This window comes from Ictidomys tridecemlineatus, chromosome 7 (genome assembly GCF_052094955.1).
Source record: "Ictidomys tridecemlineatus isolate mIctTri1 chromosome 7, mIctTri1.hap1, whole genome shotgun sequence".
NCBI classification, from domain to species: domain Eukaryota; kingdom Metazoa; phylum Chordata; class Mammalia; order Rodentia; family Sciuridae; genus Ictidomys; species Ictidomys tridecemlineatus.
In genome coordinates this window covers 69,584,245-69,596,962 of record NC_135483.1, presented here as the reverse complement: position 1 = coordinate 69,596,962, position 12,718 = coordinate 69,584,245, and the positions used below count along the sequence as shown (strand labels likewise).

Here is a 12,718-nt window from a genome sequence, read left to right as displayed (position 1 = left end):
AGGCCAGACATCTGCTAGTGACGGTGGTTTTCTTTTTGTTTTTTCCCCCACGCACATACTAAGTAATGGAGTTACCTACCTCTGTTCTGTGTCTCCCTGGTGCCATCCATCACCTATTTAAGTGCTTCTTATTCTATATTTTGATTGTTCGTTTAGTTGCCTGTTAGTCTCAGAGACAAAGATAAAACATTTACTATCTTCTTTGTGCCCAGGAAGCCCCCTTAACCTATTTCCCAGCTTTGTACAAGAACTGGCATATAAGCATATATCTGGAAAATTTTCTGGATCTAGAAAACTTTTATTTTTTTCTCCTGTCTTTCTCTACCTCAGACTTAATGCCCTGTGGTCTCAAACTTAGTGCCCTGTGGAAAATCAGGCACTATTACATTTGCACAAGGCTGTTTTGTGAGGTGGCCAGAGAACTGTCATTTGCTTCTCTGAACTCCTCTTTCTGCACAGATTCAGAGATTGCAACCTCATGCAAGGTTCAAGCCAGGAAGGAGCATGGTTTAGGCTGATGGCGGACTCCTGTATCCTGGGAAGTATCATCTACAGCAATGTTGCATTTTAGGTAGAAAGAGATATAAGAAGAGGCCTGGAGGTGCAGAAAGGTAGAAATTATCACTTCTAAGGTGCATGCATTTTCCAGAATCTCAGAGAATCAGGTACATGAGATCAGAATCTCAGAGAATCAGAAAGATGCTTTCTCTGCGCCATAAAACCCGTACTGTACTGTGAATCAGCAGGAGGCATTCTGATCAACCTCCCATCTAACTGAAGAAGGTCATTTGTCATGTTTATTATCCTCAAAGAGGGATAGAATGGGAAACTTTCAGGTCAAGGAAGCTGAATGCAGTTTTCTGGTGACAGCTTAGAACAGTGGTTAAATATGAAGCATCCTATTAATCTGGAATCACAGAGCCTGAGTTTCAATATCAGATTTTCCACTTTTGGGCCATATGGTTTTCAGAAGGTTGGCACCTTGCTTTGGCACCATGTTACAAAATAAGGGTTATAATAACATTATAATAATAACATTATAACCTACTTAGGGTTATAATGAAGAACAACAAAGTAATCTTTATTGAAACTCTCTGTGCCAGATCCCTAGGTCTGGAACATTATAAGATCATTATTTTATTTCTTACAAGTACTCTGTGAATCAGTTCTAATACTTGCTCCATTTTACACATGAGCAGAATGATGTTTAGAAAAGTTACCTAATTTGTCCATGTTCACATAGCAAGGTCATGGTAGAGCTGGAGTCTGAGCCACATCTGTGTGGCTTCAAGCCCCTAAGCACTGTATTATGCAAGTAACAATAATATAGTATAAATGGGATAAACAGATACAACTTCAAACAATCTTTACACTCCACTGTAGACATTCTAATAATGGGAGATGTGATTTGGTATTATTTTGAGATATATCCTTATTGTGAGTCTCTGAAATCATGACTAAGGATGGCTCAACTGTCATTTGGTTATTAATTTACTCTAATTGTCCACATGGTAACTTTATGGCAAAGTTCTTATCATAGTTGAATCTCTCCTATTTTCACCTTAAAGGAAGTAGTATGGAGTAATGGCAATTGGTTTCCTCAGAGTAAATATGGGTTAAAGATTTAGGGACCCTCTTCCTGGTTCAGCTACTGGCTCTGGGCCTCATTTCAAAGTAGAATGGCTTTATGCTTCGTTATTTTTACAAAATCACCCAAATGAAAGAAGTGTTAAAAGGGCTTCTAATTGGTGTTACATAAAAATATTATGAAAGCAAGTATTAGAAATAAATGAAACTGCTTTTGAAGTGAATGGTAATTAAAAGATTTTTTATATATGACAGTGGAATGCATTACAATTCATATTTCACATATAGAGCACAATTTTTCATATGTCTGGTTGTATACAAAATATTTTCACACCAATTAATGTCTTCATACATGTATTTTGGATAATGATGTCCATCACATTCCACCTGGTTCTGCTACTGGCTCTGGGCCTCATTTCATATTCCACCATCATTTCTACCCCTGGTAATGTTTTAATATATGTTGTTCAATAGATACATACTGTTATTCCCCCTGTATCTAAAGAATCATGTTGGAAGCTAAGACAGAAAAGATACTTCTTAAGGATATAATATTGGGAATAATATAAGAAGAGTTCTAACTGAAATATGTTGTCGATTATAGTAATTTATTTTATAATGGTTAGTATTATGATGAGATTTTATGTATCAGAACAAAACAGATACAAGTTGGTTGGTAGGGAAACTATATAATTTTATTCATAACCTAAACTTTGGAAAGTCCTTCTTGAAGAGCTGAATTTTTGAGGAACTTCCTATGCTTTTTATTAACTTTAGTTTAAACTATACTCACCAAATACAAAGCATAGTCCTTAAATTCATTAACCCAGAATTTTCACTTTCATTGAAATGAACATAGAAGTGGATATTGTTATAATGTGTATATATTAATTGGAAAACAACCATTATTTATTCAATAGACAACCCTATCCCTGACATTGTAATATTTGAAAGCCACCTCTAGAAAATTAAGTAAAGGTCAACCAAACAACACATAATATGCTGAAGAAATCATTGTCTTATCCTAAGACATTTCTCACAAAAAATACTTTTATAAAATGTCCTATATGAATCACTTATCTTAAAAACTTATGTTTGACTCTGGATACACATGAGCTATAATTTGGTGATAAATATTAGCTTGGTTATACAGGTTGAGTATCTCTTATTCAAATGCTTAACAAAGAAGTATTTTGGATTTTGAATTTTTTGAAAATATTTTCCTATATATAATAAGATATCTTAAGGATAGAACTCAATTCTAAACATAAAATTCATTTGTATTTTACATGTATGTGTGGAATTTTTCACTTGAGGTGTCAAATTGGCCTTCAAAATATTTTGGATTTTGAAATATTTCAGTTGTCAGATTTGCAGATAAGGGATGCTCCTCTGTATTTACCAAATACAAAAGAAAGCCCTTATATTCATTTACAAATTGGACATGCACATCAATTTGTGTTACTTAACTTTCTTTCATATTCATAATGACTTAATTCTCAAAAGCTATCTCTTGCAGGATAATAAATAAACCTGATGGGAAACAAAGAAAAAAACATTAATGTCTCTGTGGTTCTGAACTTAAAGTACATTGAATAGACCAATTTAGAAACTCAGGACATTAGAATGTTTTTATAAAGAACTTTGATATATATATATATATATATATATATATATATAGAGAGAGAGAGAGAGAGAGAGAGAGAGAGAGAGAGAGAGAGAGAGAGAGAGAGAGAGAGAGAGAGAGAGAGAGAGAGAGAGAGAGAGAGAGAGAGAGATCGAGCGCCAGGACAAAGAATTAAAAATCACCACAAAATAACTATCATTCAAAATAATGTTTCTTAATGGTGGTTTATAGGAAGGACACATCTGATCAAATCTTCTGAAGCCTCATGAAAATAAAAGCAAAACCCACATAAAGATACTGAAATGGCACTGTGGTGTATATAACTGAATTAAGGAGGAGGAAAATTGTATTCTTATATGAATTCTTCTACAAACTAAATATATCACCAGCGCAAGCCACTCTAACTGCACTAAGCCATAGTGGACTCATTTGAAAGGAAGAACTTGAGAATATTTTGCTAGTATCTTTCTTTACTAGTCTCCTATTCATGAATCCTCCTATGAAAATACATTCTATAGTTAGTGGTTTATTATATTTCCTATCTTGAATAATTTAAATTTCCTTGATATCTCCTGATCTCTTGAACATAAAGTAATTATCTCATATGTCACCTACCCCTCCTTTCAGGAGATTTGAGGTTAAAGCATTTAACCTGATTTGAGTTCTTACTATGTACCAGGTGATGGTCTAGCTGAAACTATCAACAACTCTATAAGGCAGATGGACATATTCTCTTTTATTAATAAAAAGACAAACTCATACAAATAGATCTCAGAAGCAAATTGCTCACAGTATTCCCCTTCACCCAAGCATTGTGGCACATGGAAGATCCCAATGTCTTTTTGATGGGGGATGGAAGTGCTAACGTGGACACCTGAAGTCACTTGCTGGAACTGGACTTTCTGGCTTTACAGGCATTCTCTGGAGTGGTCCCGAGGAAGAATTGAAGAGAAACAGATTCCTATCCATGCCCCAGAACTAAGAATATATGTTATTGTACAATCTTTTTAGAAGGCAAAATTGCCTGAGGTTAATATGTAAACTATACTATAATGGTAAGAGTTTTGTTAAATGAGTTAGTATTACTTTAAAAATCTAATGAGAGTATTTATTTTGTTATGCACTGAAAACATATCAAATGATCTATCAAACTTAAGAAAATAACCAGGAACAGCAAGATAAGTAATTATATCAACAAGGAAAATAACAGCATTCCAATTAGCATAATTTATCAGAACATGGATCCCAAAGCATATCATGAATATTACAAAGAATATTTAATGTTGTTGAAAAATAACTAGAGATCCACTTAATGACAGTTGGGACCCCAGAAGGATATATTTTTTTTAAAAAAGTCAGAAATTAATGGTAATATATTCATCACTGTGAATAAAACTAGAGAAGAGACAAGTTCTTCCATTCTGGGGACATGACAGTGATTTCCGTACTGTCATGGGGTAGAAAGCAGAGAAGGGAAAACTCTGCATCTTTTGATAACATTTTTGGAGGGGGAGCAAAAGGAGGGAGCACCTTTTACTGGAACTGGCAAGTAGGGACAATGAGATCAAGGCTGTGTGAAATCAAGGCTTTGGATTGGCATTTCTATCACAAGGCCAACCTGGAGCATGTGGCTCCACCCCCAGCTCAGCTTTCTCACACATCCTTGTCCTCTCCAGTTGCAGTGTTCCCTGGTCCTACATCCTTGATGCCTGAGAGTTACTTTCCTGTTGAAGTGAAGTACTGAGCCACGTGCTAGAATCATACATCTCCTTCTCAAAATATTTGACCAACAAAATGGGATTAAAGTTGAGTTGGCAAATGTGGGTTATAATAATTTTACCTGTTGGAAGCTATTCATGTGGATGTTGTCTTTATCATTTCAGATGTTGTTTGTGGAAAGAGAATGTGATTACTGGCCAAAATCTATATTATGTCATCTGACCTGTTCTATAAACAGATTACATGGAGCATATGGGCATAAGTTGTGAGCTGTGGTTAGCTAATTATGTTCAATAGAAATACACATACATGTACAACTAATTTTAAAGGGATTAATTATAAGTGCTATATTTTAGTTACAAGGGCTTTTTTGGAAATACCTCATTGTAGCAGTCAGCAGAGTCACTTAACAGTTTTATTTCTTTATGGATGAACACAAACCATTTGGAGTATTGTATACAAAACTGAATTTTGAGAAAATTTTCACAAACTACATCATGTACTCTGAGATAACTTGGCAAAGGTGAGAGTATATATTACAAATAAGTGTGGTCCAATTGTATCAATTGCCAAAACACATATTTTTATTTCAAATCTGGCTTTACAAACAGTTTCCAAATACACTCATTTGACTAATACAGCTAAACAATGAAGTATTATCTCTGGAAGTATTAATTTATATTAAAATTTAAGTATGAAAACTTTCTGCTCTTCTTAGAAGTTAACAAACTTCTCCTTTTCCTTCTCCTCCTTCTCTTTCTGTCTTATATGGTTGGAACTCAAGTACTTCCCAGAACTATATGACCTTAGGAAGTTTTCCTCTTATAGTTTACTGGCAATCACTCTTTTTATAGCCTTATGGAATCTTACCCTAATTTTGCCCTAATTAGTATTTAGCCAATGACTCAAAGGAAATTCTTGAAAATCTCTGGGATTCTTTCTCTTCATAGGTCAATCTCCCGGTAGGTTATACTGCAAATTCCAGCAACTATTGCCTCTCCAAATTTCATTTTTTTAATCAATTTATATCATTCTGCACTATTTTGAGTTCTATCCTTGGATCATAATCTAAAATCTGCCTGAAGGAGGAAAACTTGGCTAATTTTATGACCTGACTCCTTAGCCACCATTCTCTGAGGCTTCTTAATTCTTAACTGTTATCCTCATTCCTGAAAACAATTGCATAATACATATTATTTGTGTTCTTTGCTGTTTTATAGTCAGAAGGTAAGTTTTATTCTAGCTACTCCTTCATATTTGGAAGAAGTTGTTTCTCTCGCATAGTTTTTTAGTCATAATCACTTGCTTTCACTAACAAATGAAGGTAGATGCTTGTAAACCTTTTTCGTAGGCTTCTTTATTTTGCAACTTCATTTGATTAGGAGAGGAAAAATTTCTTTTTACCCTCTGAAGATTTGGTAATCAAGTCTATAAAATAAACTGACATAGATTAACAGAAGAAAACTACTTTCATTACATGTTTATGAATAGGAGTTCCATAAGATATGACTAGAAGAAGGGCCAAATGATTAGAGTTTTCATACCATCTTGAGCTACAGAAAGAAATAAGGGCTGCTGTGATAAGGGGCCACAAGTTATGGGCAGTGAAGAAAGAAGATGAATGGCGGATCAAGGTTGTCTTGTTGCAGATAAAATGCCAGGTACTGAGAGTTGCCTCTGAGAACTGCTCAGGAGAATAGATGCCAGTTTGTGACAAAGTCTTTGGTGACAAGAGGACAGGACATCAAACTTTATTCTTGTTTAGTTCAAAACACTCAGCCTGCCCAAAATGCCATATTTCAGGGTACAATCTGAGCTTGAACAGATATCCATCAAAGATGATTTTATCATCAATATGCTCCTTCTTTCTCATCTAGACCCCATGAAAACCATCAGCTTCCTGCAACTCTGTTGACTGTCCCAGAAATGTGCACTGACTTCATTTAATAGCAAACCTCCTCTGCTAGGAGGCAGTACTTCCTTAGAGGGTAACATAGTCCTGCAAAACAGAGAGAAGAAAAATCAAAACAACTTCTGAACATGAAAAGAAATGTACTTATAAAAATTCACACCATAGTGGATTTGTGGTCAGGATACCTATTTTGCTATTGGAAATAAAGAAAAAGTTATTTTTACATTTTTTATTAATGAGCATTAGAGTCTCTTAGTCCAAATGGGTATGTGGACTGAACATGCCTCTGCTTCTGATTCATTATTGCCACCCTCAACCCATTCTCTGTCCACATGGTTATCCCTGCTTAACCTCAGAACCACAACTAAGTTCTTGCTGCTGTTGAATATTTCCAAGCCATGATATCCCTCCTGTGTGTTTACTAATGACTCTGAACTTTCCACTATTATTGCATCTGTCAAGTTGTGTAGCAAACGACACTATTCATCCAACTCCACAACAGGGCTGCAAAAAAAAAAAAAAGAAATCCAATATACACATTTCCAAATCCCTGAAGTAATACACTATTTTTTATGAGAATAGATTAAAATTTAATTCTCATCTTAGCTAAAAGCATTAGCATCTTTCTTGTTTGTAATTTTCCTTTTTCATGTTTCCAGATAATAGGTGGAAGAAAAAGTAAACCATTTATTTCCCTTGTATTCAACTTATATTAAGAGTTAGTTGCTGTACTGAAGTGTAAGTAGAGTCAATTTATTATTTAATTATATCTTTCACAGATTCTGTAGTTTTTTGGCTATTATAATGTTCAATAGATATTTGTTGAATGACTGGGAAATAAAACTGAATGAACTAAAAGCATTAACTTGTATTATATCTATGTATAACTAAGTAAAATTATGTAGAAAAAGAGAGAGGAGAGGAATAAGAAAAATTCTGAGATAAAAGCTCTTATTTCTTTAAATATTTAAAGAAATAATTATAGTTTAGCTTTCAGATATAAAGAAATTTATGTTGGGATTTTTTTCATGAGAAAGGAAAGCTGGCTGTAGCAAGGGTTTTAAGTAGCTGACAGGTACTAATAAAGTAAAGTCTTAAGAGCATCTTCAAATCATACCAGATTTCATACAAAACAAGTGTCAAGAGCCTTATTTCACTTACTACCGTGAATAATAAATGGAAGCTTGGAATTCTTTCTAGTTTTTAGGGTTGTTTACAGAAAATCATTTTTTTCTTTACATAAACCATGTAATTTCTGTACTTTGAGAACTTTAATATTTTAAAAGGGTCAAATAAAAAGGCACAGAATGTGGAATAGAAATCACTTATAAATTTCCACTTAACTTGAAAGAGAAAGCAGGTCAATAAGAACAAGTTCAGAAATATTTTAAAAGATGTTTATTTAGAAAAATTTCTGGTGTGACACCTTTGATTTTAATAACACTACATATTCACAAATAGGATAATATGTTTAAAAACTTCAAAGAAAAATACAAAGGAAAGATAAAGTTGCTTCAAATGTCGTTGCCAATTAGGGCTCTTTGCTTTTGTATTCAAATTCTCTGTTGAGAATAAATAGATAACCTAATACAAAAATACGGAAAAAACTACTTGTGGAAAAATTATTTGATAATGTAATTAAATCATGAATTTTCCTTCCATAATGAAATTTACACTTATATTAATATCTTACAGTAGATCCTTAGAATGTGTTGAAAATATGGTAACTTTTCTAACATTATAATTACTGAGACATTTTCTCCATTACTAACTATCACCAAACACAAAATACCCTAAATACTTATTTTTTAAAGTGTACAGTTCCTAGGTATTCCTTTTATGGTTAATGACAAGATTCCCAAACTAGCTTCACTCTCTAAATCAAGAGATAAAAGAAGTACAGAATCCCAATGTCTATGGATCTAAGTCCCCTATTTTATAGATGGCAGAATTGAAGTCCAGAGAACAATCTCTCAAAAGTCACGTAAATTGTTTTTATATTCTTTCTCTTCTTCAGGTAATGGGATAAATATTACACACAAGGGATCTTCCATTGCTTCCCATACATCTTTAAAGGTACCAGAGGGTTTTTTTTCCAAGAGTTCCATAACAATAGATTAAAACCATATTCTATTAATATTTTCCCATAAATGTCATATTTCTGAAAATGTGATATTCCTCAAACATGTTTTACAGATTCATAAATGTAGCATGTACATTTGGAATGTTGGAATGACTCTTTTAGTTGCATCTAAAAACATATTAGGATTGTGGAATAAAGGCATAAAAATAAAGGAATCCATGCTTCAAGCTGGTCTTTCTGGGAAAGTTTGCAAAATTGTTTATAGTTTCACAAATTTCAGCTTTGTGTTGGTAGAGAGGGATACTTACCCCATGAAGATATGTTCCTGTCTCATTCATGCATACTTTTAGAAGATACTGATACAAAACATAAGTTACGAAAGCCCAGTGGAGAATCTCTGTAGAAGGAGTGGAATCTTTCACAGGCTGAATGTAATTTGCTGAATGAGTTCATTTTAACTTCTATCTCCACCAGGTGCATTTTTACTGATGTTTTACAAATAAACATTATAATTCCAATCTTTATACCTACTCTCTTGGCTGATAGCTTGGTCCCTTGGTCTATTCTTTCTAGAATAAGAAGCAAACAGAATGTATGATAGCACCTTCCAAGTGGTTTCATTTGGGGCTAGGCAAAAAGAGGAATGAGACAGGTAATTTTGTTGATATTTTCATGTCTCTAGAGCACCAGATGGAATTCTAAGGTATTTTGTTGGAAAGCATGCATTTTGATGATATTAACTTTAGTTCCTCTGAGGAAAATTTTTTTATTATTTTCATTAATCATATAATGGCTGTATTTGAATGGCAACATTAATGAAGAAACAAATGCAATCTTTACAGCAATTTTACCAGTCATTAAAACAAAACATAAGTCCTTAGATTAATGTAACTTAGATTCAACTGTTGTAATTAGAGAAATTATTTATACTTCTGCTGTGTTCTTTTGTCATTTAACTGCATATCTTTTAGATGCAAAATAGCTCAGGTAATTACTATTCTAGAAGTTAACCACATTGCTGTGGTTATGGTTCATTGTTGCATCTCAGAGATGCCTTAGGTTTGGAAATTCATGAATAATAACATTTGGGAAATGAAAACTCAGAGAAAAAAACTAATGAGTTGTATCTAAATATTCTGTATATTCATACAAGTCCATCTATGCAAACAGTGTACCCTACACAGCCTGCCTAATTGTTATCCATTCAAGAGTTCCTGAGTATAGTTTTACTAGAAATGAACAACTCCCAGGATAATTGCATCAGGCACTGCAGACATTTGCCTTAAAAAATCCAAGTAAAGAAGTTGCGAGAGTTCAGTATCCTGGTTCTCATCCAGCAAAGGATGAACTAGATATCTTTCTTCAAGTGATGTATTTTAAAATTATCAAACTTCTTTGCTATGAACAGCAGATGAATTGCTAGGTCTGGGTCATCTGCTGAGATAAAGTGGACAAATTCAAACTGTTATCAATTTCTTTAGGTGACTAAAAGTAAAGCAGAACACTTTACTTCCATCAATTCTACTGCCACCAAAACAACTATGAAATGAGAGCTGATGTCTTTGGCAAGGCACCTTTCTACTTTGTGTTTTGCAAAGAGCCTATTGTGATTTAAAGGTAACAATTACTTTCTAAATCTAGACTGATTTACCCCAGTTGGCAATCGCTTAACCTCTCTGGCTATTAATACTTTCAGCTATAAATTAAGGATATTTCACTTGAAAATTCTTAAGGTCTCTTCCTATTCTATTTTTGCCATGTGACATAGAATTTCTCCAGAATGTGCTAACAATGGAGTATTGCACACTAAATTATACAAACAAAAAATATGAAGGTGACATTCAATTTAGAAACAGATTCAAAATTTTCAAAGGTATATCATGGCCAGAGAACATAATGAGGTATTTGACATCATTAGTCATTTGGGAAAAACAAATTGAAACCACAGTAAGATACTTCTTAACACCCATTAGAACAGTTATAATATAAAAGACAATAACAAGAGTAAGTGGTGATGTGGAGAAATTGAAACCCTCATACATTGCTATGCATTGTGAAATGGTGCAGCCATTTTTGAAAACTGACAGTTCCTGTTTGAAAAAACAGGGCTACTAGACTATCCTATAATCCATTCTTGGGACACACCCAAGAGAAATTTTAACATTTGTTTATACAAAAAAAACTGTTCATAGCATTATTACTAATAAAAGCCAAAAAGCAGAAACAATCCAAATATCCTTCAGCTGCTAGATAGAAAAACACAAAGTGGAATAACTGCTAAAAAAGAATATTATTAGGCAAACTAAAGAAATATAAAGTACTTCAACATGAATGAACTTTGAAGGTACTATGCTAAGTGAAAGAATACAATTATAAAACACAACATGCTACATGATTCCATTTTTATGAAATATTCAACTTTAACAAATCTATAAGAACAGAAGGTAGATTAGCTTAATAAAGTGGCTATAAAGGAGAATATTTTGCAGGTATTTTTTGAAAATTGATGTTTTGAGTATAATTTCATGATGTAAAATTTTATAGAGGGAAAAACTGATATTAGAAAAAAAGCAATATACTTAAAAGATAATAGATTTAAAATTCTATTTTTGTAAATTTTGAAATTTTCATTAGCCTAGAACTAAATGCTATGTGTATATATATATTTTTTTCTTCTTTTTATTTTTCCTTTTTTTATTGTTATCAAGAATTGAACCCAGGGGCTTTAAGACTGAGTTACAACCTCAGCCCTTTTATTACTTATTAAGGAGACAGGGTCTGGCTAAGTTGCTGAGGGCTCAATGAATTGCAGAGACTGGCCTCAAATTTGTGATCCTCCTGCATCAACCTCTAGATTTATTGGAATTCAAGTGTGAGCCACTGTGTCCAGATGAATTAAATGCAACTTTAATGTTCTAAGGAAACAATCTTAATATGAAGCATTTTTAGAACTAAATGTATCTCTCTAAATAAAAACACTCAGTCTTTTAAATAACATGCAGCTGAAAAATTGGGAATTTTGAAGAGTCTGTAATGGCATCAGTGAATATCCTTTTTTTCCTTTGAACTGAGAATGCTATATAAACAGCATTACTTCTAGCTGAAATTCCAGAAATATGATTATGCCATATGAAGTCAAAACTGCATTTCAACACATTTTTGTTGATTACTTACCTATGAATTGCCAGAGACTGCTAGATATTGTAAACATATAGGAGAGAATCCCCACCCTCAAGGATTAATGGGAAATAAACACATATAAATAAATAATGCCAATGTTTATGAATGATGAAATGATGTATAAGTAATAAAAGACAGTAACAAATCCAGAAGTTGAGAAAGAGAAAGAAAAAGACATACACACACACACACACACACACACACACACACAGAGTGCAAAATAATCTTGTATGGAAGTGGTTGCAGTGATTGTTTCTTTTTCTTTTTCTTTCTTTTTTTCAGTGATTGTTTGCTATGAGAAATGATGGTTGGATACTTTAAGTAATAATTGCAAAATTCAAATCAATACAACCAGGGCTGTGAGGGATGTGATGTTAGGCAAAGGAAATAACATGAACAAAAGCAGTTCTGACGCTACTCCAAGATGTGAGGGTTTCCTGTAATTCAGTATTGCCATAGAGAAAAGTTCAATAGGAAAAAGATAGAATGTGAAATTCAAAAATTAAACAGAACTTTGAAGATAATGGTTACTACATATGTTAAGATTTAGTTTGTCTCAATGTGTCAGAAATCCAAAATAATATAAAATACAGAAGTTTATTTATCTCAC

The 12,718-nt window shown here is 33.2% G+C and overlaps 1 protein-coding gene across 1 annotated transcript in view; it reads right to left on the bottom strand.

Moving 5' to 3' along the window:
- Positions 1–3,926: 3,926 nt before the first annotated feature.
- The window catches only part of C7H8orf34 (chromosome 7 C8orf34 homolog), a 499,329-nt gene continuing 490,537 nt past the window's right edge, over positions 3,927–12,718 (bottom strand). The window contains exon 13 of the mRNA XM_040294025.2: positions 3,927–6,932. Within this exon, the coding sequence (XP_040149959.2) occupies positions 6,877–6,932 (56 nt within the window). The 3' untranslated portion in view covers positions 3,927–6,876. The remainder of the gene's footprint in view (positions 6,933–12,718) is intronic.